General features: G+C 38.9%; 1 protein-coding gene across 1 annotated transcript in view; it reads left to right on the forward strand.

Annotated features, from left to right (window-relative positions):
* LOC122550244 (uncharacterized) overlaps positions 1–20,938 on the forward strand; it is a 265,713-nt gene that overhangs the window by 32,592 nt on the left and 212,183 nt on the right. Inside the window, exon 10 of the mRNA XM_087987130.1 lies at positions 10,164–10,217. Coding sequence (XP_087843256.1) covers positions 10,164–10,217 — 54 coding nt within the window. The remainder of the gene's footprint in view (positions 1–10,163; positions 10,218–20,938) is intronic.

Here is a 20,938-nt window from a genome sequence, read left to right on the forward strand (position 1 = left end):
TAATGAGATACAGAATCGGCCATTTCTGAAGACCTGGAAAGAGAAAATAGAATGAGCTACACTGCTTAAGATGCAGTGAGATGATCTTGACATCAAGATGACATGAGACTTCACATCCTATTCTATCAAGCATCTCACTAGAGACCACTCTCCCTCAGACTCCTATAAAATTCAATTTATGTGTTTGAGTATTGTTTTTAATTTAGGATATGGACAGTACACAGGACTGGTACAGTCAGCATTTATTGCACAATTCAAACTGACTTTCAGAAAGTGGTAATGCATCCAATTATTAACCGCAATAGTCAATTTTCTATAAGGTGCTGCCTGTGTTACTAAGTAGAAAGTTACTGAATTTTGAGCCAGCTATGATGAAGGAACAGTAATACAGTTCCAAGTTAGGATGGTATGTGACTGGAGGCGATATTTTCAAGGATATCTGCCCTTGATCTTCTAGATGGCAAGTGTGGGACCTGCTGTTTAAGAAGCCTTGATAAGTTGTTTCAATGTTTGCACTGACACTTTACCTGGGCAAGAAAGTTGACAAAAGAGAGATGCATTTATGTGACTCTTTACTCTGTGATTTTTGTTTGGCTTTCTATCACATCAATGAATCCAATATAGTTTGACTATCTGTTCATGGGTTTGTTGAAATTCTGTTACGAAGTGGGAGTCCAAACTTTGGTAAAATTTGGCATTTTCAGAATAAACTGATTGTTATTCACATGTTTCTTCTTTTATGCCCCTTCTTAACAAGGAATATCAGAAGAACAATGTTTACAAATATTATGTCCATTTACCAAAGCATAAATCAGTCTGTCTTCCATAACTGTTTATTTGCATTTCATGGTTCAATATAAACTCAAATCTGCTTTCTGCCCTTTCCTAACAAGCTCCATTTATTAGGGAACATCTACCCTTCTTTTTGAAAACCCACCACCAAATCAAACTACAAGCACTGCCCACCAGCTGCCATGACGGGATTTGAACCTGTACCCCCAGAATGTCAGCCTGGGCCTTTGGGTTACCAGTTCAGCAACATTAGCATTGCAGCACCAGCTAACTCACAGAAAGTCCTCTTTTTTAAAATCCAGAAAGACCCCAAAACTAAAGAGCTCTTTTTCCCTGTCACCAAATCACTCATGGTATTTTTTCAACTATTAACCATCACCAACAAATCACCGATGTTTTCCAATTGGAGCAGAGGTAAGACGAGAGGGAGGGGGCTAAATCAAAATGAAATTGCAAGGGGAGATAAAGCATTCTACCTACTGTGAGAAAATGTACCCTCTCTTTTTATAACCTTACTCAAATGAATTTTTTTACCATTACCAAATCACCTTTGTTTTTTCCCTTTATTAACCACCAGCTGTAAGTCACCCATGTTTCAAATTAATCATTTATGTGCAAAGGGCGATGCAAACCATCAAACATGACAAGAGGTAGGGAGAGGGGGAAGGGACTAAATCATAATGGAGTTGCAATGGGGAAAACATCCACCCTATTATATGCTCCAATGAGCATATAATATTATCTCCGGAGGTTCGTTCATGAAAGAACCATTCTTTACAAGATTTTCAACAAAGACAAGATTTTAGTTTGTGGTCCAAACTTGCATATGCAGAAATGTTAATTGATGCTTCAAAAATTGTGCTAAGCAAATATATATACTGAGCCATAAAGAATAAACCAGTCTCCAATCTGCACTGAGCTTAAGTAGAAAAAATGTACAAAATAAATACTAAGAAATGCGGATGCTGTAAATCAGAAACAAAGCCAGAAATTGCTGGAAAAGCTCAGCAGCTCTGGCAGCATCTGTGAAGAGAAATCAAAGTTAACGTTTTGAGTCCAGTGATCTTTCCTTGGAACTGAGGAGGGGTCACTGGACCCAACATGTTTTATTTCTCTTCACAGACACTGCCAGACCTGCTTTTCCAGTAATTTCTGCTTTTGTTAGAAAAATGTTTTTATGGGAATATTTTCTGATCCTTCTGCCCAACATCAATACAATAGTTTGACAGCAACACCAAATTACCACCTATTGTGTCCAAGTGCATTGTCAGTGGCTTTGCATTTTCACTGTTGAGGACTGCAATGAATTGCAGCCACTAGCCCAATTGATGGTTAGCCATTAGGGTTTCTGGCTTTCCCACCTCACTTCAATGAAATCCACTCAGGAAAGTACCACAAAGACAAGCTGCCAAAGTGATTTGTTTTTGAACTTTGAAGATCAAAGGTCAGAATTTAATAAATTAATCCCCTATTTGAACACTCCACTCTTCCCTGCATTGCTGATTCACAAACGTTTTAAGTGTGGAAGTAGGTCCATTATCTACAGACGCTGTCAGAACACTGCCTTTTCATCCATAGCCCTACAATTGTTTCTATTTAAATACTCCTCTTCTGCTGTCAATTGAACTTGCCTACATCACATTTCAAGGAAATGCATTCCATATCATAACTACAACTGTGTGGAAAGTTTCTCTCACCTTGCATTTATTTCTTTTGTGAAATGCTTTAAAACTATGTCATCTGGCTTTAGATTATTTTATGAGTGGGGGCATTTTTTCTCCATGTCCCTCATGATTTTGAAAACTTCTAGCAGATCTCCTCTTAACCATCTGTGCTCCAATGAAAACAGACCACAGACTTAACTTCTCCAATCTCCTTTATTGGACAGAGCATTGAGTACATGAGTCGGGAGGTCATGTTGCAGCAGTACAGGACGATCATTAGACCACTTTTGGAATATTGTGTACAACTCTCATCTCCCCCAAAATAGGAAGAATGTTGCAAAACTTGAAAGGGTTCAGAAAAGATTTACAAGGATGTTGTCAGGATTGGAGGCTGGAGCTATTTTCCGTGGAATGTTGGAGGCTGACCTTATAGAGGTTTATAAAATCATGAGGGGCATGGGTAGGGTAAATAGACAAGATCTTTTCTGTAGGGTGGGGGAGTCCAGAACTAGAGGGCATAGGTTTAAGGTGAAAGGGGAAAGATTTAAAAGGAACTTAAGGGGGCAACCTTTTCACACAGACAGTGGTGTGTATATGGAATGAGCAGACAGAGGGTGTGGTGGAGGTTGGTACAATTACAGCATTTAAAAGGCATCCGAATGGGTATATAAGTAGGAAGGGTTTAGAGGGATATGGGCCAAGTGCTGGTCAATGGGACTAGATTTATTTAGGATGTCTGGTTGGCTTGTACAAGTTGGACTGAAGGGTCTGTTTCCATGCTATACATCTCTATGACTCTATGACTGAAGTGTACCATCCCTGGAACTATTCTTATAAACATCTTCTGCATTGCCTCCAATGTACTTACACCCATCCTATAGTGTGGCACCCAATACTTCAGCTTAGGTCTAGGTCTAACCAGTGTCTTAGGTAAGTTTATCGTAGCCTCCCTGCTCTTACACTCTATGTCCCAATTAATGAAGCCCAGAATACTTTACAATTTACAGGGAACTCTGTCTTCCTGTCTTGCCAACTTTCAAACTTATGTACAGACAGGCCCAGGTTTTTCTGCTCCTGCACATGCTTCAGAATGGTACCCTTTATTTAATACTGTCTCTCTATATACTTTGTACCAAGGTGCACCACCGCACTGACCTTCATCGGCCAATTATCTACTCATTCCACTAACATATCAATATCCTTTTGAAGTTCTCACTGCCTTCCTCAAAATTATCAATTCTTCCAAGTTTTATGTCATTCTCAAACTTTGAAATCAAGATCATTTCTAAATATCAGGAAAAGCATGTGTCCCAATATTGACTCCTGGGCACCTCCACTACACACCTTTGTCCAGCAGAAAAAAACCCATAAACCATTCCACTCTGTTTCCTATCCCCAAATTTGTATTCATGTTGCTACTGGCCTTTCTCTTCGAGGATCTATTACTTTTCTCAAACTCTGTTGTATGGCATTGTATTAAATGCCTGTTGGAAGTCCATCTACATCACATGAACAGCCTTCCTCTCATCAATCCTCTCTGCCACCTTTTCAAAGAGGTCTAGGAAATTAGTTGGACATGATTTTCCATTAACAAATCCATGCTGACTCTTCTGAATCAATCCACATATTTCCATGTGACTATTAATTCAACCCCAAATAATTATCTCTGGACGTTTCCCCATCACCAAGGTTAAACTGACTGGTCTGTATTTGCTAAGCCAATTTTTAAAACATATTTGTATAAATGTGTAACATTTGCAATTCTCCAATCCTCGGATAGCAATAACAAATCCGGGGAAACTTGAAAGATTATTGCCAGTGCCTCTGCAATTTCTACTCTCACTTTCTCCAAAGTCCTTGGATGTGTCTCATTTAGTCCCAGTGCATTCAAGTTTAAGTACTGGTAACTTTCCCATAACCACATCCTTATCAATTTTAAACTCTTCTAGAGACTGAGTTTCCTCCTCTGTTGCCATGATCTGAGCAGCATCTGCCTTGTAGGTTAAAAAAAATGTAAAGTATTTATTTAATACCTCAGTCATGTCTCTTGCCTGTAAGTGTAAACCCAATTTTGGTCCCTAATCCACTGTATTCCTCCTTTTACCACCCATTTTGCCATTAATGTGTTTTTAGATGATTGTGGAATTTCATTTTATATTGGTTTCCAGACTACTCTCTAAGAATGCCTTCCCCAGGCCAATGTCTTTCTAGCAGCTACTGGTGACTAGGATTATAACTGTTTTTCGATCCTTCGATCCTTCCATCTGTAAGATCAGTGGCAGAAGTTTCCTGATATAGATCTTGCTGTAAATAGTCTCGGCCGGGAGGCCACTTAAAGGTTAAACCACTACTGCAGCAAACCACTGGTACATTTTGCTTGATTGACACCCAGTGAAAGGAAAATCAATCATTATACACAATCTAGCAAAGGACTATAACAATATCTGTAAAAGGAAAAAGGAAGGAAATGATTTGTGATAGTTCATGGAGAATTCTTAAGGTAACATTTTAACGAATGAATCAGAATGGGAATGAATGTACATAATTTGAAAGTTATTGCAAGTAATGGAATAGATTTGAAGTAATACAGTTGACAACAGTAAAACATTTGGACGATACTTGGTTGGAATGTCAGTAAATTCAGTTAGTCTTAGGATTGAATGTTAGAAAACACAGTGCTAAGTATAACAATAATTGAATATGTATTGGCTTGGAATAGAATTTACAATATATGCTAGTCTTGCAATTTTGAACATTCATTGTGAGCAGTGTCCCAAATCTTCATTTATGGAATGTGAAATTGGGTTTATTATTAATCCTTTCAGAATAGAATGATGTCTTTGAGCTGAATAGCTGTGAATGAAAATCTGCATGTGTATTATTCTTATTCACAGCTGACTTTGTGCCATGGGATTAATGTGGCGACTGCAATACTTGTTTTACTTTGAGTATTAGTGAACAAAATTGCTGAGGCCATGGCAGAAGGACTGTACAAAACTTTTATTATTAACTTTTAGGCTCAAGTGATCATTTTCCTCTTGAATGGACAAGAAAATTGGCATGGGAGTGTAAATATGCCAAGAACACCTTTGATAGGAATCCTTATATGTGCTTGTATGTATGTTTTGGTGGTCTTGGTTGCAGCTTCTGTGAAGACAGTGATGTGAAAAATGTATAATATGTATTAAAAATCATTTCTGAAGGGATTATCATAGAGGTAGACGAATATGGCTCATTTCTATAGAAACTTTCTTTAAAATAAAATCAAGATCATAGTCCTTTTGAAACAGTGACCCTTGTCCAGCATTGCGGAGAAGCAAATGGCTGTAGACCTCTACGGTATGTTAATGTAAAATTGTGTATACTGCATTGGTTTATGACAGGTGGTTAAACATTGAAGGCCATTGGCCTTTCAGTTCACAAGAATAGATAATTAATTTTAGTCTAGAATACAGCTGTGCTGAGGGAGGATGTTCCCAGAAATACATCCAGAGAAGTTGTTTGGGTGGAACTGAGAAATAAGAAGGGGATGACCACCTTATTTGGATTGTATTATAGACCTCCCAATAGTCAGAGGGAAATTGAGAAACAAACTTGTAAGGAGATCTCAGCTGTCTGTGAGAGTAATGGGGTGGTTATGGTCGGGGATTTTAACTTTCCAAACATCGACTGGGACTGTCATAGTGTTGAAGGTTTGGATGGAGAGGAATTTCTTAATTGTGTACAAGACAATTTTCTGATTCAGTATGTGGATGTACCTACTAGAGAAGGTGCAAAACTTGACGTACTCTTGGGAAATAAGGCACGATAGGTGACTGAGGTGTCAGTGGGGGAGCACTTTGGGGCCAGCAACCTTAATTCTATTAGATTTAAAATAGTGATGGAAAAGGATAGACCAGATCTAAAAGTTGAAGTTCTAAATTGGAGAGAGGCCATTTTTAACGGTATTAGGCAAGAACTTTCAAAAGCTGATTGGAGGCAGATGTTCGCAGGTAAAGGGACGGCTGGAAAATGGGAAGCCTTCAGTAACGAGATAACAAGAGTCCAGAGAAAGTATATTCCTGTCAGGGTGAAAGGGAAGGCTGGTAGGTATAGGGAATGCTGGATGACTAAAGAAATTGAGGAATTGGTTAAGAAAAAGAGGGAAGCATATGTCAGGTAATGACAGGATAGATCAAGTGAATCCTTAGAAGAGTATAAAGGAAGTGGGAGTGTACTTAAGAGGGAAATCAGGTGGGCAAAACAGAGACATGAGATAGCTTTGGCAAAGAGAATTAAGGAGAATGCAAAGGATTTTTACAAATACATTAAGGACAAAAGGGTAACTAGGGAGAGAATAGGGCCCTTCAAAGATCAGCAAGATGGCCTTTGTGTGGAGCCACAGAAAATGGGGGTGATACTAAATGAATATTTTGCATCGGTATTTACTGTGGAAAAGGATATGGAAGATATAGACTGTCGGGAAATAGATGGTGACATCTTGCAAGATGCCCAGATTACAGAAGAGGAAGTGCTGGATGTCTTGAAATGGTTAAAGGTGGATAAATCCCCAGGACCTGACCAGGTGTACCCGAGAACTCTGTGGGAAGCTAGAGAAGTGATTGCTGGGCCTCTTACTGAGATATTTGTATCATCGATAGTCACAGGTGAGGTGCCAGAAGACTGGAGGTTGGCAAATATGGTGCCATTGTTTAAAAAGGACGGTAAAGACAAGTCAGGGAACTATAGACCAGTGAGCCTGACATCGGTGGTGGGCAAGTTTTTGGAGGGAATCCTGAGGGACAGGATGTGCATGTATTTGGAAAGGCAAGAACTGATTCGGGATAGTCAACATGGCTTTGTGCGTGGGAAATGATGTCTCACAAACTTGATTGAGTTTTTTAAAGAAGTAACAAAGAAGATTGATGAGGGCAGAGCATTGGATGTGATCTATATGGACTTCAGTAAGCTGTTCAACAAGGTTCCCCATGGGAGACTGATTAGCAAGGTTAGATCTCATGGAATACAGGGAGAACTAGCCATTTGGATACAGAACTGGCTCAAAGGTAGAAGACAGAGGGTGGTGGTGGAGGGTTGTTTTTCAGACTGGAGGCCTGTGACCAGTGGAGTGCCACAAGGATTGGTGCTGGGCCCTCTATTTTTTGTCATTTACATAAATGATTTGGATGCGAGCATAAGAGGTACAGTTAGTAAGTTTGCAGATGACACCAAAATTGGAGGTGGACAGTGAAGAGGGTTAGGGATTTTGGGAAAGCAAATCTTAGCTGCATTTTGGGAAAGCAAATCTTAGCAGGACTTATACACTTAATGGTAAGGTCCTAGGGAGTGTTGCTGAACAAAGAGACCTTGGAGTACAGGTTCATAGCTTCTTGAAAGTGGAGTCGCAGGTAGATAGGATAGTGAAGAAGGCGTTTGGTATGCTTTCCTTTATTGGTCAGAGTATTGAGTACAGGAGTTGGGAGGTCATGTTGTGGCTGTACAGGACATTGGTTAGGCAACTGTTGGAATATTGCATGCAATTCTGGTCTCCTTCCTATCGGAAAGATGTTGTGAAACTTGAGAGGGTTCAGAAAAGATTTACAAGGATGTTGCCAGGGTTGGAGGATGTGAGTTATAGGGAGAGGCTGAACAAGCTGGGGCTGTTTTCCCTGGAGCGTTGGAGGCTGAGGGGAGACCTTATAGAGGTTTACAAAATTATGAGGGACATGGATAGGATTAATAGACAAAGTCTTTTCCCTGGGGTCGTGGAGTCCAGAACCAGAGGGCATAGATTTAGGGTGAGAGGGGAAAGATATAAAAGAGACCTAAGGGGGTGGTAGGTGTATGAAATGAGCTGCCAGAGGATGTGGTGGAGGCTGGTACAATTGCAACATTTAAGAGGCATTTGGATGGCAATATGAATAGGAAGGGTTTGGAGGGAAATGGGCCAGGTGCTGGCAGGTGGGACTAGATTGGGTTGGGATATCTGGTCGGCATGGACGGGTTGGACCGAAGGGTCTGTTTCCATGCTGTACATCTCTATGACTCTATGACTCTAAAAGCCAGAGATTGAAAGTTCTAGGGGATGTTCAGAGGAAAACTTATTTGGGTAAAAAAAAAGGCTGTGGGATCATGATGCATACTTGTTGATAGTGATGCAAACTGCTCACAACATTCATGGTGCTGCGTTATTTAATATTTCAGTGTACATCACAGGCTGAGCAGGGTCGTGAATGTATGGATACACCTGAAAGGTGCCAGTATCATGAATCACTTAAAGACCACTTAAAATTTCCTGCCCTTCATAAAAGGGATATGCACAATAGTTGGAGTTGCTGCTTCCAGTTCTGCAGGAAGTGAATCTGTGCATATATATTCATGTATTTCTGCAGGCTGCCCCAGACCACCAAGTCCTATGATGTGGAACATGTTTATGACCTGCACCTCGGCCAAGCTGACACTGGGGTTCTTTGTCCCAGTTGGCTGGATAGCTGGTTTGTGAAGCAGAATGATGGCAACTGCATGAGTTCAATTCCTGCACCAGCTGAGGTTATCTTGAAGGATTCTCCTTCTCAGCCTCACCTGATGCGTGGTGATCCTCAGCTTAAATCCATCACCAGTCATCTGTCTCTCTAATGAGGGAGTGGCCCTCTGGAGCTATAGAAACGTTATCTTTACCTATGCAAAATTTGTACCAATGGTATTGAGTGATCACTTATATTGCCATGATAAAATAATTTTAAAAATTAATGTTCTTGAATCTTAAAAATGAATCATAATTAAGCACACCTTCATGCTTGATCACACTAAATAACAGTCCATTGGACACAGTAGCAAAATCTGCTATCTTACTTCCACAGTGACAACCTTATTCTTGAGACAGAACTTCATTACATGCAAAGGTTAAGCAGCTACTATCTGTACCCAACTCCCAAACTGTGTGTTGTGCAAGCTTAGGCCTTAAAACTGAGGTGAGGCCTGTGTGCTCATCATTTATTGCATGGCTTTGAAGAAAGGTTGACAGATATCAAACAAGAAAGAAAACTCAACACCCTTCATCTTTGATCTCTGGCTCTGTTTCAGCATCAGATGGAAGGATGAAAACATCAGTATGATTGTTAGTGTGTTAGCTGTTATCAAATAGGTAACTTCATTGTTTGTAAGGTGGAAGATGAACACATTCCCAAAGATATTCTGTAGGGAAGATAGAAGTTGTCAGAAGACCAGCATGATGCAAAAAGCTCCACTACAAGGATACTTGAACTCATGAGTTGAATGCCACAAGTATTGATTTCTCAAGAAGAAGACATTAGCTAACCACCAGGTGAAATGGTAACATTATCTATGGACTGATTAATGTCACTATGGCAATCAGTGGCTAAAGCAGCATACCATTAGATGCTAATGCCAAAAATAACAACAGATAACAACGCCTGATAACACCACACGTGTGACACTTGTGGCATAACCTACTTCTCATAAATTGGTCTCTTCAGCCAACAGGAAAATTCCATCCTGTGGAACTATTCTGTCACCAATGCATTTGTTGCATAATCATCATCTCACATAGATAGAAGGATGATGGTAATAATAACAATCAAATACTTTTAAATATTTAGATTAGAGCATTTATCAAATTCTGGATCAACAGAAAAACAAATTTACCTTACTATTGCTTTGAATTAAGAAAACGACTGAAATTACATTTTATTTGTCCTTTTTCAATAGGGACCGCCTGGACTGATTGGCGAGCAGGGCACTGAGGGAATCCAAGGTCCAAAGGTAGGAAATGCCCATTGTCTTTGGGGTTTGCTGTCTGAGTATATTTCTTTATATAGTAATTAATTTTCTCTCTACTAACAAAAATTAAAAAGTATGAACTTGCTCTGCTTGGAGAGTACAAAGGGCTCGTATTGAATCAATAGAGAGCTTTTCATGAAACCATTTTAAAATGTTTTTAAATTGACTTGGAAAATACTATGAATTAAGATTTCAAACTGAATAAAATTGATAGCGAAACAGTGAAAGAAGACTCTACAAAAAGCGTGAACACTTGTTCTGTGACCTTTGTTGGAAAAAATATCAGGTCCATTGAAAAATTGATTAAAAACACCTAAGAGGTAAGTTCTTGAAGATGTTATGTTGCAGAAGTTGTTTCCTTCCCTTTGGGCCAGTAGCCCTGAGTTTGAGATCTAATGCTCCAGAGGTGTGCCATAACACATTTGAACAGGTTGTTTTCAAAAAATTCTGCAATGTAACTATGGGTCCAATTATACAAAATTGGTCATATTCCTCAAAGTGAGCTCTTAGAAGAGCAGTTAGTAACCTTTATTTCAATTTCTTGTAATGTAAATTAAAAGAAATGATTCTCCATTGTTTTTATTTACCTAGTGTTCCTCTGTTGCACTTTTCACTGTCTTGTGAGCTGCTTATTGGTAAACCTGGCAACATTGGCTTGTAGTTTTCTCTTTTTTGTTTTGTAGCTTTTTCTCTGGAAAATGAGAAACTTGTTGTAGGTCTGTGGGCAAAAAAAGGACATGATTTGAATATGGTAACTTAGAGACAATCGATTCATCATTTCTCAACATTTGCCTTGTGACATTTCCTGAAAACATTTGTGAACTTAGCAAACTTTCTAGACTCAGGAATAAATTCTGCAGGTTGACAAATGTTCTCTGAAACATGGTACATTTTTAACATTCAATTTTAATAGAAGTATGGAAAAACAGCCTGAAGGCAGTCATGCATCTACTTTACTTTTGAGCTGAAAGCAGACTACCTATTCTTTCCCTTCGTCATTGATGTAAAACCTCACACCTGAGACCTAGAGTTTTATGTGGCTCATAATTGATATTTATAAGACATTAAATAAGACTCATAAAATCTATCTGTCTTGTTCCTTGAAGACAGATTCAAAATCACTGTAACAACACCATCTAAAATTAATTGTAAAAAGTGTCACAGTGAGTGATGCACCAGAAATGTTGGAAGTAATAAGCATACATATAAACTGAGTGATCAGTTTTTGTGGATTTTTGGTCCTCATCAGCAAGAAAACTCCAACTATAGCAAAGCATACTCTTTTTGTAGTATATTATATATCCTTTCTCATGGGTGAGCCTAGCTTTAATGTGGGTTTACATTTAGGAGTAAATAGCGATTTATTTAACACAACTATTCACAAGGTGAGAGAAGAGATCCTGGTAGAACCTTAAGGTCTCAGGCTGAAGTCCATGTGATTTGTTATGTCGGTGACAAAACACCATTTGCACATCTTAGGAGCTATTCTGAGAGTAAATGTGTAATTAGCCTTTACTTGATATCCCCCCACAAATCACATTCATCAATCGCCATCAGCTCAGTTCTCTTTGACGATGTATGGGATGCATGAGCTCCCTTCCTAAAATCTGGGAGAGTCAATGCAGGACTGAAGTGATGGCAATATTAATGTCGACAAGAAAATTTCTGGAGCTCCAACAGAGAGTAGAAGTGCATCATTGATGGTAAGGAAACAAATTTTAAGACCAAGATCTATGAGGAGTACTTACATAACACTTAGATCTTCAATTTGAATTACTTCCCTCATGTAAGTCTAAGACTTTTACCAAAAGATCATCCTTTATATGAGGATGATCTCAATAGGTAACAAGGGCTTGCTTCTCCTTGATAGCTGTCTGCGACTTCTAAGCAAGATTTTGTTCTTTCTCTCAAGACAGCTTTTTGATCATAAGGTCATCATTACAGTTGGAAATTTTGCTCAGCTAATAATTTTGGAGATCCAAACCTTTTTTTCAATCAATGTATCTCTTTATGTCAATTGCCTGAGAGCTTTGGCTGTCTCTGCAGGGAAATTCTGAAATTCTGCTGTAAGATTTTCAATTTAGTCTCCTAGGTTTAATTATATTGCATGAATAATAGTTCAGCTCTTAGGCCAGCAGTCTCTTTCAGGTAGTTAGATTTCTGCAATTCTTGTGAATCTTCAAACTATTCAAGCTCTTTTTAATGCTTGAACTTAGACTTTGCCAAATTATTCCGTGTCCCTTGATGCTGCAACAGCAAAACCACAATCCCTTCTATACCAACACCATCATTTGTTAGTCATCAAGTACCAGAGAAAGTTCCTATCTCATCTATGGAATTTACTTACCTGTTTCTTTCAGTTCCTGACATTGATAAGGTTTGATAGCCTTTTCCCTGATTATTCAGACAACTGAGTTTAGATATTCTCAGCTTCAAATGACCCTTTCAGGGTTCTGAAAGTATACTTCTGGTTTAGAATGTTTAAAATTAAACACTTACACTGAGGTAACCTATTTCCTGACTGTTCTGTACTAACTCCTTTCTCCAGGAGAAATTGTTCTCATATCTAACTTTGAACAGGACATTTTTGAACAAAAAACAACTGGTTTCCAATCTATGGGTTTTCTCCCAAGCAAAAAAATCCCGATTCTTCTAAACCAAAAGCAAACTATCATTTTCAAATGTTTTTCTGTGTAATTGAATAGCTCTCAAATTACAAAGAAATTCCCATTACGCCTCCTGGAGCCCTCTCTTTGTACTGTTAAATAATGGCTTCAGGAAGGCTGACAAGTTAATTATTGAACCCTCTCATGCACTCAGACCCAAATCCACATGCCACTCATTCAAAATTTAAACTTTATATTAAATGATTCTAAAATATTTAGAAATCATACACCATACATCACGCCACAATTACTCAGTCTGTTGATAAATTTCAGCGAGAATAAATTAGAATCAAGCTGTGTACCAAGTGTTCTCTTCTCTTAATGGCTCCTGCAGTGTAATACAAATAATATGATGTAAATCAATCACCTTTGCTGTGTATTTGTTTTGAATCTTGGATGTGAGTGTTCATCTACTAGAAATTTGAGTCAATCAATGTGCAGTTTTTTTGAGGTTATCTTCACTTGGGCTTGGGTGGAACTCTTCAAATTGATTTCAAATAGGACTTCATACCACTAGACAATCTCTAAGCACTGATTTAGATTTTCATTTCAATGGAAATGGCTGTTGTATCAACCAGATCAGCAGAAAAAAATAGTTTTTGTCAATGGTATGATTATTCATTACGCCAAAATGGTGCACACGCAGCCAGGGCTGATGGTGTCAGCTGGTCACAATAGACTTCAGGATGTACTGTTGATGTCACATTCATGAGAAGTGACACCGGTATATGTACAGGTTATCCAATCTTTATTTCACAGTAATCAGCTTTTAAAAGTGCTGCCCAAGTGGTGGGCTGTTTCTCAGCATTTGCCATGAAATAAAATGGAACCATTCTCACTAGAGGAGCTGCTACTCAGGAGGGACAGTCTTGTAAATGGAGCCCAAACACACAGTGATGGCCTCAGGCTCCAACTATGAAACTACTCATCTTGGTTAGCCCAAAGTGGTACAGCTGCTTATTAATCACACCAGTATTATGTTTTTAAGGGTTGTAAGTTTGCTCAGTGAGCTGGTAGATTTGTTCTCAGACATTGCGTCAAGATGCTAGGTAGCATCATCAGTGAGCATCCAGTGAAGCACTGGTGATCAGTCCTGTTTTCTATTTATGTATCTTGGTCTTTACGGTGGGTGATAATGCCAGCATTATCTTTGAACATGTGACTTCTAGGTGACATTTATATGATTTACAGCCTTTAGCAAATGAATGAAGTTTTCACAGAATTTCCTGGAAAGGTGCTAACAGTTTACTTGATCACATTTGCAAAGACCTTCAGGCTAAATTTGTATAATCTTTCTGATGGGCTCCTGCCAAGGTTCCAATGGGAGGTTGGCTGAAGCCAGATTTTCCAAGCAGGAAGGTGCAGGTAAATTTACCATTGCAGCAGGCAGGCCTAGCAGGCCTAGCAGACCTTTGCACTGGCCTCAAAAAATGAGGTGGAGTCAATGTTGGGGAGCACTGGCAGAGAAGATGTCAGTCTGCAACTTTTCAGAACCTTTTGCATTGCAAGTATGATACAATTTTAACTGTAATGCTAATCTATCCATAACATACAGCTGCTGCATCAACAAATGTTCTGAGAGGAAAAGTTTCTTGTACTGTCTTAGGGTAAAGTCTTATCAGGCTACACGTATATGGCTGCTCGCTCATTGGAGAGAGATGACTGACAAGTGTTTAACCTGAGGGGCACCACACCTCAGGTAAGGTTGGTGGGGGTGGGGGGGGGGCGGAGCAGGAACTGAGAAGGAGATCCCTTCATAGTAACCTCAGCCAGTGTGTTAATCGAGCTCACGCTGTTGGCATCAATCTGCATTGGAGATCATTTGCTCCTAAGATCTACTTTAAGTTCAGAAGAGTTCAATGGGAGCAGTTATCTCATGGTAGGAAATAATCAAGAATCAACAAATTAATTTAAGTGATTTTGATTACCAGTTCCAGAAGTGAAATCCTGGGAGATTTCTACAAATTATTGCCTGCGAAAGATATAGAGTTTTTAACAGTTTTACTCTTCAAAATAAAGCACAAAATAAATTTTCTGAAAGTAATTTAAATTGCACACAATCAGGCTACAGACAAATAAGTAGAATTTTCATCCTCTGGTGGGGGAGGGGGTGGGAGATGTCAGGAATGGGGGAAAATTTGCAACAATAGTAATATTATTTTGCAGAAAATGTATTTATAGGATGAAGACAGATTGTCTTGCCAAAATCTTGTTATATATAATATATTTCTGTTTGATATGATAGTGCGACTGAAGGAATTGAGCCAACTTTTTCTTTTTCTTATGGGAACTAAAATGATAGCAATTTAAATGTGTAAAAGAATAGTGTATTCAACTGTATAATATCCAGACATTATTATGAGCTTACGCCAAATATTTTAATGCTTCAATAGTCAACATTCAGCAATATGCTAAGATTTTAAAATGGGAAACAAAATGGATAATGTCATTTGCTTCAAATGCAAGAAAGAAGTCTTGAATAGATATATTGAAATGGCCCAGAGGGATTCATAAAAGTGATTTGCCTCAAAGCAGGTTTTTGAAGTACATTAATGCACATCACACATTTCGAGCGTGAATACTGACTGTAATTTTTGGCAGTTTATTTGACCATAAGGACACCATAATAGAATTTAATCTGCCTCTTGGACAATGTTCATGGGGATCACTAGATAACTATTTTGAGTAGGAATCATAACTTGTATTTCATTTCTCATATCTAACCTGGAATACTAAGGTCAATTGTGGAAACCTATCTGTTGCCCTGACAAACTCAACATAGCCCATGATTAAAACCTGCAATTATCTGCTCTATATTGGTCTAATATTCCATTCCATATTGTCTTTAACTGGTAAAATGTTTGGAGAAGATAGCAATCGTTGCTAATTTTCTTGTACTTCACATAACTTATGAAAACAACTTTTCTTATTTCTTAGTTTTGTGGCATTTTCTACATTTTAAGCACGATGACAACTTGGATTAATGTTATATTCTTCATGTCCTAAGTATTTAATGGAATATAAATGGACTCCAAAGCGCAGAGGAAGAAGAGTTAGGGAAGTTGACTGGATACAGTCTAAAGAATCGGCTGAGTGGTAGCAAGAACATTTAGGCTTGCATAGACATTTAGGATGTTGAGGCTAAGGTAGTTGAAGTTCTCTGGACACGGGCAAATGCAAAGAAAGGCAGTGATAAAAGAAGAGATGGCACATGCTGGTATGTAAATTTGAAGGAATTGTAGAAAGAAAGAGGCAGGAATTAGTTGGTGAATAGTGGGTACCAGTAGGGGAGATCAAAAGTTTTGATATTAATGCATTGGGGGCAGTAAAGATTAATCAAAGGAGGAGTGATTGTGGATCAGGAAGTTGTGTGTGACTGTGATGAATGATCAATGTTATTCTTTAACCATGGAGAGAAAAGTACTGATCAATATAGTCTTACCTCAATTTATATTTTGCTCCAAGTATTGATGCATTTACTTCAATTGCTAAATCGAAATAGCATGAATGTACTTTGTCACTAATGTAAACTTTGCTTCTTCAATGACTTCCATGGAAGTATAATTAGTAGTGCACCAAGGAGTTTTGCATGAAAGTTTAGGTTTACTGGATTCCAACAGGTCAATAAGTAGGATATCTTTCTAGTTATGTATTAGCTTGAAAATGATAAAAGCATACATGGAAGTTTTATAGTGCTCGCAATGGGGCTGAGTTCAGAGGACCAATAGCAGGAATATGTATGGTAGACCATTCACAAAAAAGCAGAGTACTATTTTGGTCAAAGTGCAGATTAAGGATGTATTTGTTTAGAGAGAGTAGAGAACTCTGCTCTATATAGATCTTGTTTAACAAATCACAGATTTTAAGTAGAGGTACATGTGTATGAGAGGGGGAAGGTTAGCTCAGGCGACTAGTGTGTGGATCAGGATAACGTCCAGGCAGGGAACTCAAGAAGAAAATGTTAATTAGCCATATAATGTTTCAAAATGCACATTATTAAAATGACAATATCTGAAATCAAGTTACTCAATTATAATTAATCAGTGAGAGTTTACATTAGTGCCAATTTGACATTGTTTCAATTTGACATATAAAATGTGCACAAAATACTTGCACGAAAATATGTAGATAAACTGATGTAGGACAATATTGACAAGGAATTTGTTTTGTCAGGTGAAAAAACCTGAACAGGTTTTTCATTATACTTGCACTGGCTTAAGACATTCAATGGGATTTTGCACTGGAACTTGCTGTTAACTGGAGAGTCACAAAAAAAGAGAGTCCTCTATAGTACAGCTGAACCACCCTTTGTGAACCGGGCAAACAACTGTATCTCCTTAACAATCAGTTGGAGAATTGCTAATTAGAAGCAAAGTTCAAATCAGGAAGTGCCAGTTTCAATATTAAATTAAATGTCAAATGAGGTATAGAAAATGAAATAGAAGAGATACAAGGATTGCATTGAGAGAGAAAAATAACCGACAGAAAGAAAGAGTTGGCTCAGTCATGCAGATCAAATGGCACTCTGCGTTGGAGTATTTGCAGAGTGTGGGTATGAGGTGCTAAAGAAAGAAACAGTGCTGGCATGAAGAAATACTGACATGATTTTGTAGATTTCTGCACTTAATCAGTGTGTGAGTTGAGGAGCACAAAATACCCCAGTAGGACAGGAAAACTGTGTTTGTTGGATACAAAGTGGAAATTGTTTGAAGACTTAACCCTGAATTCTGGATTTAACTGCCAGTTCATGTGATTCCCAGGATATCTGTTACTTGTTAGGGTCAACCATGACAGAGCAGAGTGGGAATTGGTGGAGCTATAAAATTGTCAGATTGGAAAACTTTAAATAGCAAACTACGGTGGCTGCTTCCGAAATGAAAGGTTTTGCTCAAAGCACTTATTCTAAGAGTCTGTGCTTCCGTTGGTATGGAGTTGACCTCTAACACTTGAGATGTCATTTCTGCTCCCTTGAATATTTTTGACTTTGATCTGTAATTCCCAATGGTCAGCTTTCGCAACAACTTGGGTGCAGTTTGTGCAGCTTTACCTTGTTCCTCATCAGAACACCAAGAAGATCAGTCTCAGCAACACCATTGGGAACAGCTTTGTCTTCAGTCACATCCCACTCCAGAGGGGCAAAAGATTAAAGGCTGAGCTCCAGCTCAGGAAATACCCTGATTGAGGGTATATGTCTAGATGATCTGCTTTCTGAACGTGACCATATAAAGATGCCTCAGGAGGCTCAGCCTTGGCAAGTTGTTGCTGCCATCTGTAGTCTCATGGAGCAAAACAAATCCGCCCAAAGGAGGCAGGTGGGCACACATTGTCAAAGTTTCCTAAGCTCTGAAATTCTTCACCTCTGAATCCTTCTAGGGATCGACAGGATTTGAGTATCTGCTCACTCCTGTCTTTCTCAGGTGTGTGATACCATATATACAAGGTATCACACTGCTTACATGTAATTTGTTACTATGAGACCAGTCAGAATGGGAGGGCCCTTTGGGTTGGTTGCACTTACTGCATTTCCAGGGCTTTACAGGCTGCATGGTAAAGCTCCACTAACCTCTGCGTTCCTGAGTCACTGGCAGACTCCCTAACTGTGAGAAGATGTAAATGCTAAAATGTCAACCAACATTTCCAGAAGGAAAACCTTTTGAGAAATAAAGAATTATCTCCCCAGGCATCAAATTATGTCATTGGGCAACTGGATGACAGGCTATACAATGTGTGGTTTGATTCCTCCTTCATACTGAAGGTCCAACAATACCTTTACAACGTGCTGTTCTCTTAAAAAGCAAGTAAGTGCATCATGAACAATTTTATATAAATTAAGGGTAAAGTACATTTTCAGATGGTACACTACAAAAGAAATAAAACAACACAGTACACCAGTATAATGCTTCAAACCACTGTGAGGTTCCTTTAGTTTTTGACACCAGCGTTGTTGCATCGCCAGAGAGAAAGAAAAGTGATTTACACTTTGGCTGAACTATTAGATAAGGTCATGCTTCTGAAAGATTTAATATTGATGCTACATCAAGTTCCATCCATTCTGATGATATCACATATCTTTGGTTGGAGCAGAAGGAGTCCAGTGCTACTCAATAGAGACTGATGTGTCATATTTTTTTGCAGATGGTCCTCTAATTATGCCTAACCAGTCAAGGAGGGGATCAGATGGGCCAATGGGCTGAGGAGTGGCAGATGGAGCTTAACTTAGATAAATGCGAGGTGCTGAATTTTGGAAAAGCAAATCAGAGCAGGACTTATACACTGAATGGAAAGGTTGCTGAACAAAGAGACCTTGGAGTGCAGGTTCATAGCTCCTTGAAATGGAGTCGCAGGTAGATAGGATAGTGAAGAAGGTGTTCAGTATGCTTTCTTTTATTGGTCAGACACTGAGTATGGGAGTTTAGAGGTCATATTGCAGTTGTACAGGACATTGGTTAGGCCACTTTTGGAATGTTGCATGCAATTCTGGTCTCCTTCCTATTGGAAGGATGTTGTGAAACTTGAAAGGGTTCAGAAAAGATTTACAGGGTTTTTGCCAGGTTTGGAGGATTTGAGCTATAGGGAGAGGTTGAATAGGTTGGGGCTTTTTTCCATGGAGCTTCAGAGGTTGAAGGGTGACCGTATAGAATCATGAAGGGCATGGATAGGATAAATAGACAAGATCTTTTCCCTGGGGTGGGGGAGTCCAGAACTAGAGGGCATAGGTTTATGGTGAGAGGGGAAAGATTTAAATGGGACCTAAGGGGCAACTTTTTCATGCAGAGGATGCTGCATGTATGGAATGAGCTGCCAGAGGAAGTGGTGGATGCTGGGGCAATTACAATATTTAAGAGGTATCTGGACAGATATATGAATAGGAAGGGTATAAGAGGAATATGGGCCAAATGTTGGCAAATGGGACTAGATTAGGTAGGATATCTGGTTGACATGGATGAGTTGGACTGAGGGGTCTGTTTACATCCTGTACATCTCTGTGACTCTATGTGGACAAGAAGTTGGTAGATAGTATATAATGTGGGCAAATGTGAACTATTGTTTGGAAGGGACAACAAAAGAACGTAATATTATTTAAATAGAGAAAAACTGCAGAAAGCAGCAACTCAAAGAGATTGGGGGATACTTGTGCATGAAACTCATAAAGCTAGCGCAGGTAATCAGGAATGCTCATGGAATTTTAGTCCTTATTTCAACAGAGTTACAATAAATGAGTAGGGAAATCTTACTGCAACTGTTGTACCTCTGCTTCTTTAATAAGCTTCCCTCCATCATAAGGTCAGATGTGGCTGAAAACTGTACAACATTTAGCACCATTTGCCATGGTGATAGCGAGGTAATGTCACTGGACTAGTAATTTATGAAATCTAGCTAATGTACTGGTGTTATGAGTTTGAATCCAACTGATGGTATGTGGATTGAAATTGGAAACGGTAAACATCTGGAAGAAAAAGCTACCTAATGGCTGGAGTGCTGCTTCGTTGCATTACTGTGCAACTGAAGTTTGCTGTATCGAGGAGTTAGGTGAAAAAGGGGAGAGGTTATCAGTCCCTTTAATAAGTGAGTATGTCTGCTGTTTAATATCCAAATAAGGAGGAGGGAATTTGAGGCATAAGGAGAAAGAGGAGTACGAGGGAAGATAGTGAGACTGAGCAGGAAATAAAAATTGAGGCCAAGGCTGGAGGCAGTGGAGAAAGAGTGACATCACATAATAAGCTATAAGTTCATTGGTTGGTAACTGCTAATTTGAATACCTATTATAAATTCCTTTCAGATTAAAAAGAAATTGGAAAAATATTTTACAGATTAAAAACTAAAGACCAGCAGAAACATAAACATATAAATTAAAGCTAATTAAATAAATTAAAGTCGTGGGGTCAGAAGATGTGTTGTACCTGCATTACGTGAGACCTGGTGAACCCACTGTGGTTCATAGTGACCACATCTGTAGCATATTGCTTTCTTGAGGAAGTCCAGCTCAGAGTTTATGAGCTGGGAATCTGAGCTTTGAGCATTATGACACATCAGAGA

The sequence above is a fragment of the Chiloscyllium plagiosum genome, unplaced genomic scaffold, assembly GCF_037043375.1.
Source record: "Chiloscyllium plagiosum isolate Xiang-an unplaced genomic scaffold, Cpla_swu_hap1 HiC_scaffold_5, whole genome shotgun sequence".
NCBI classification, from domain to species: Eukaryota; Metazoa; Chordata; class Chondrichthyes; order Orectolobiformes; family Hemiscylliidae; genus Chiloscyllium; species Chiloscyllium plagiosum.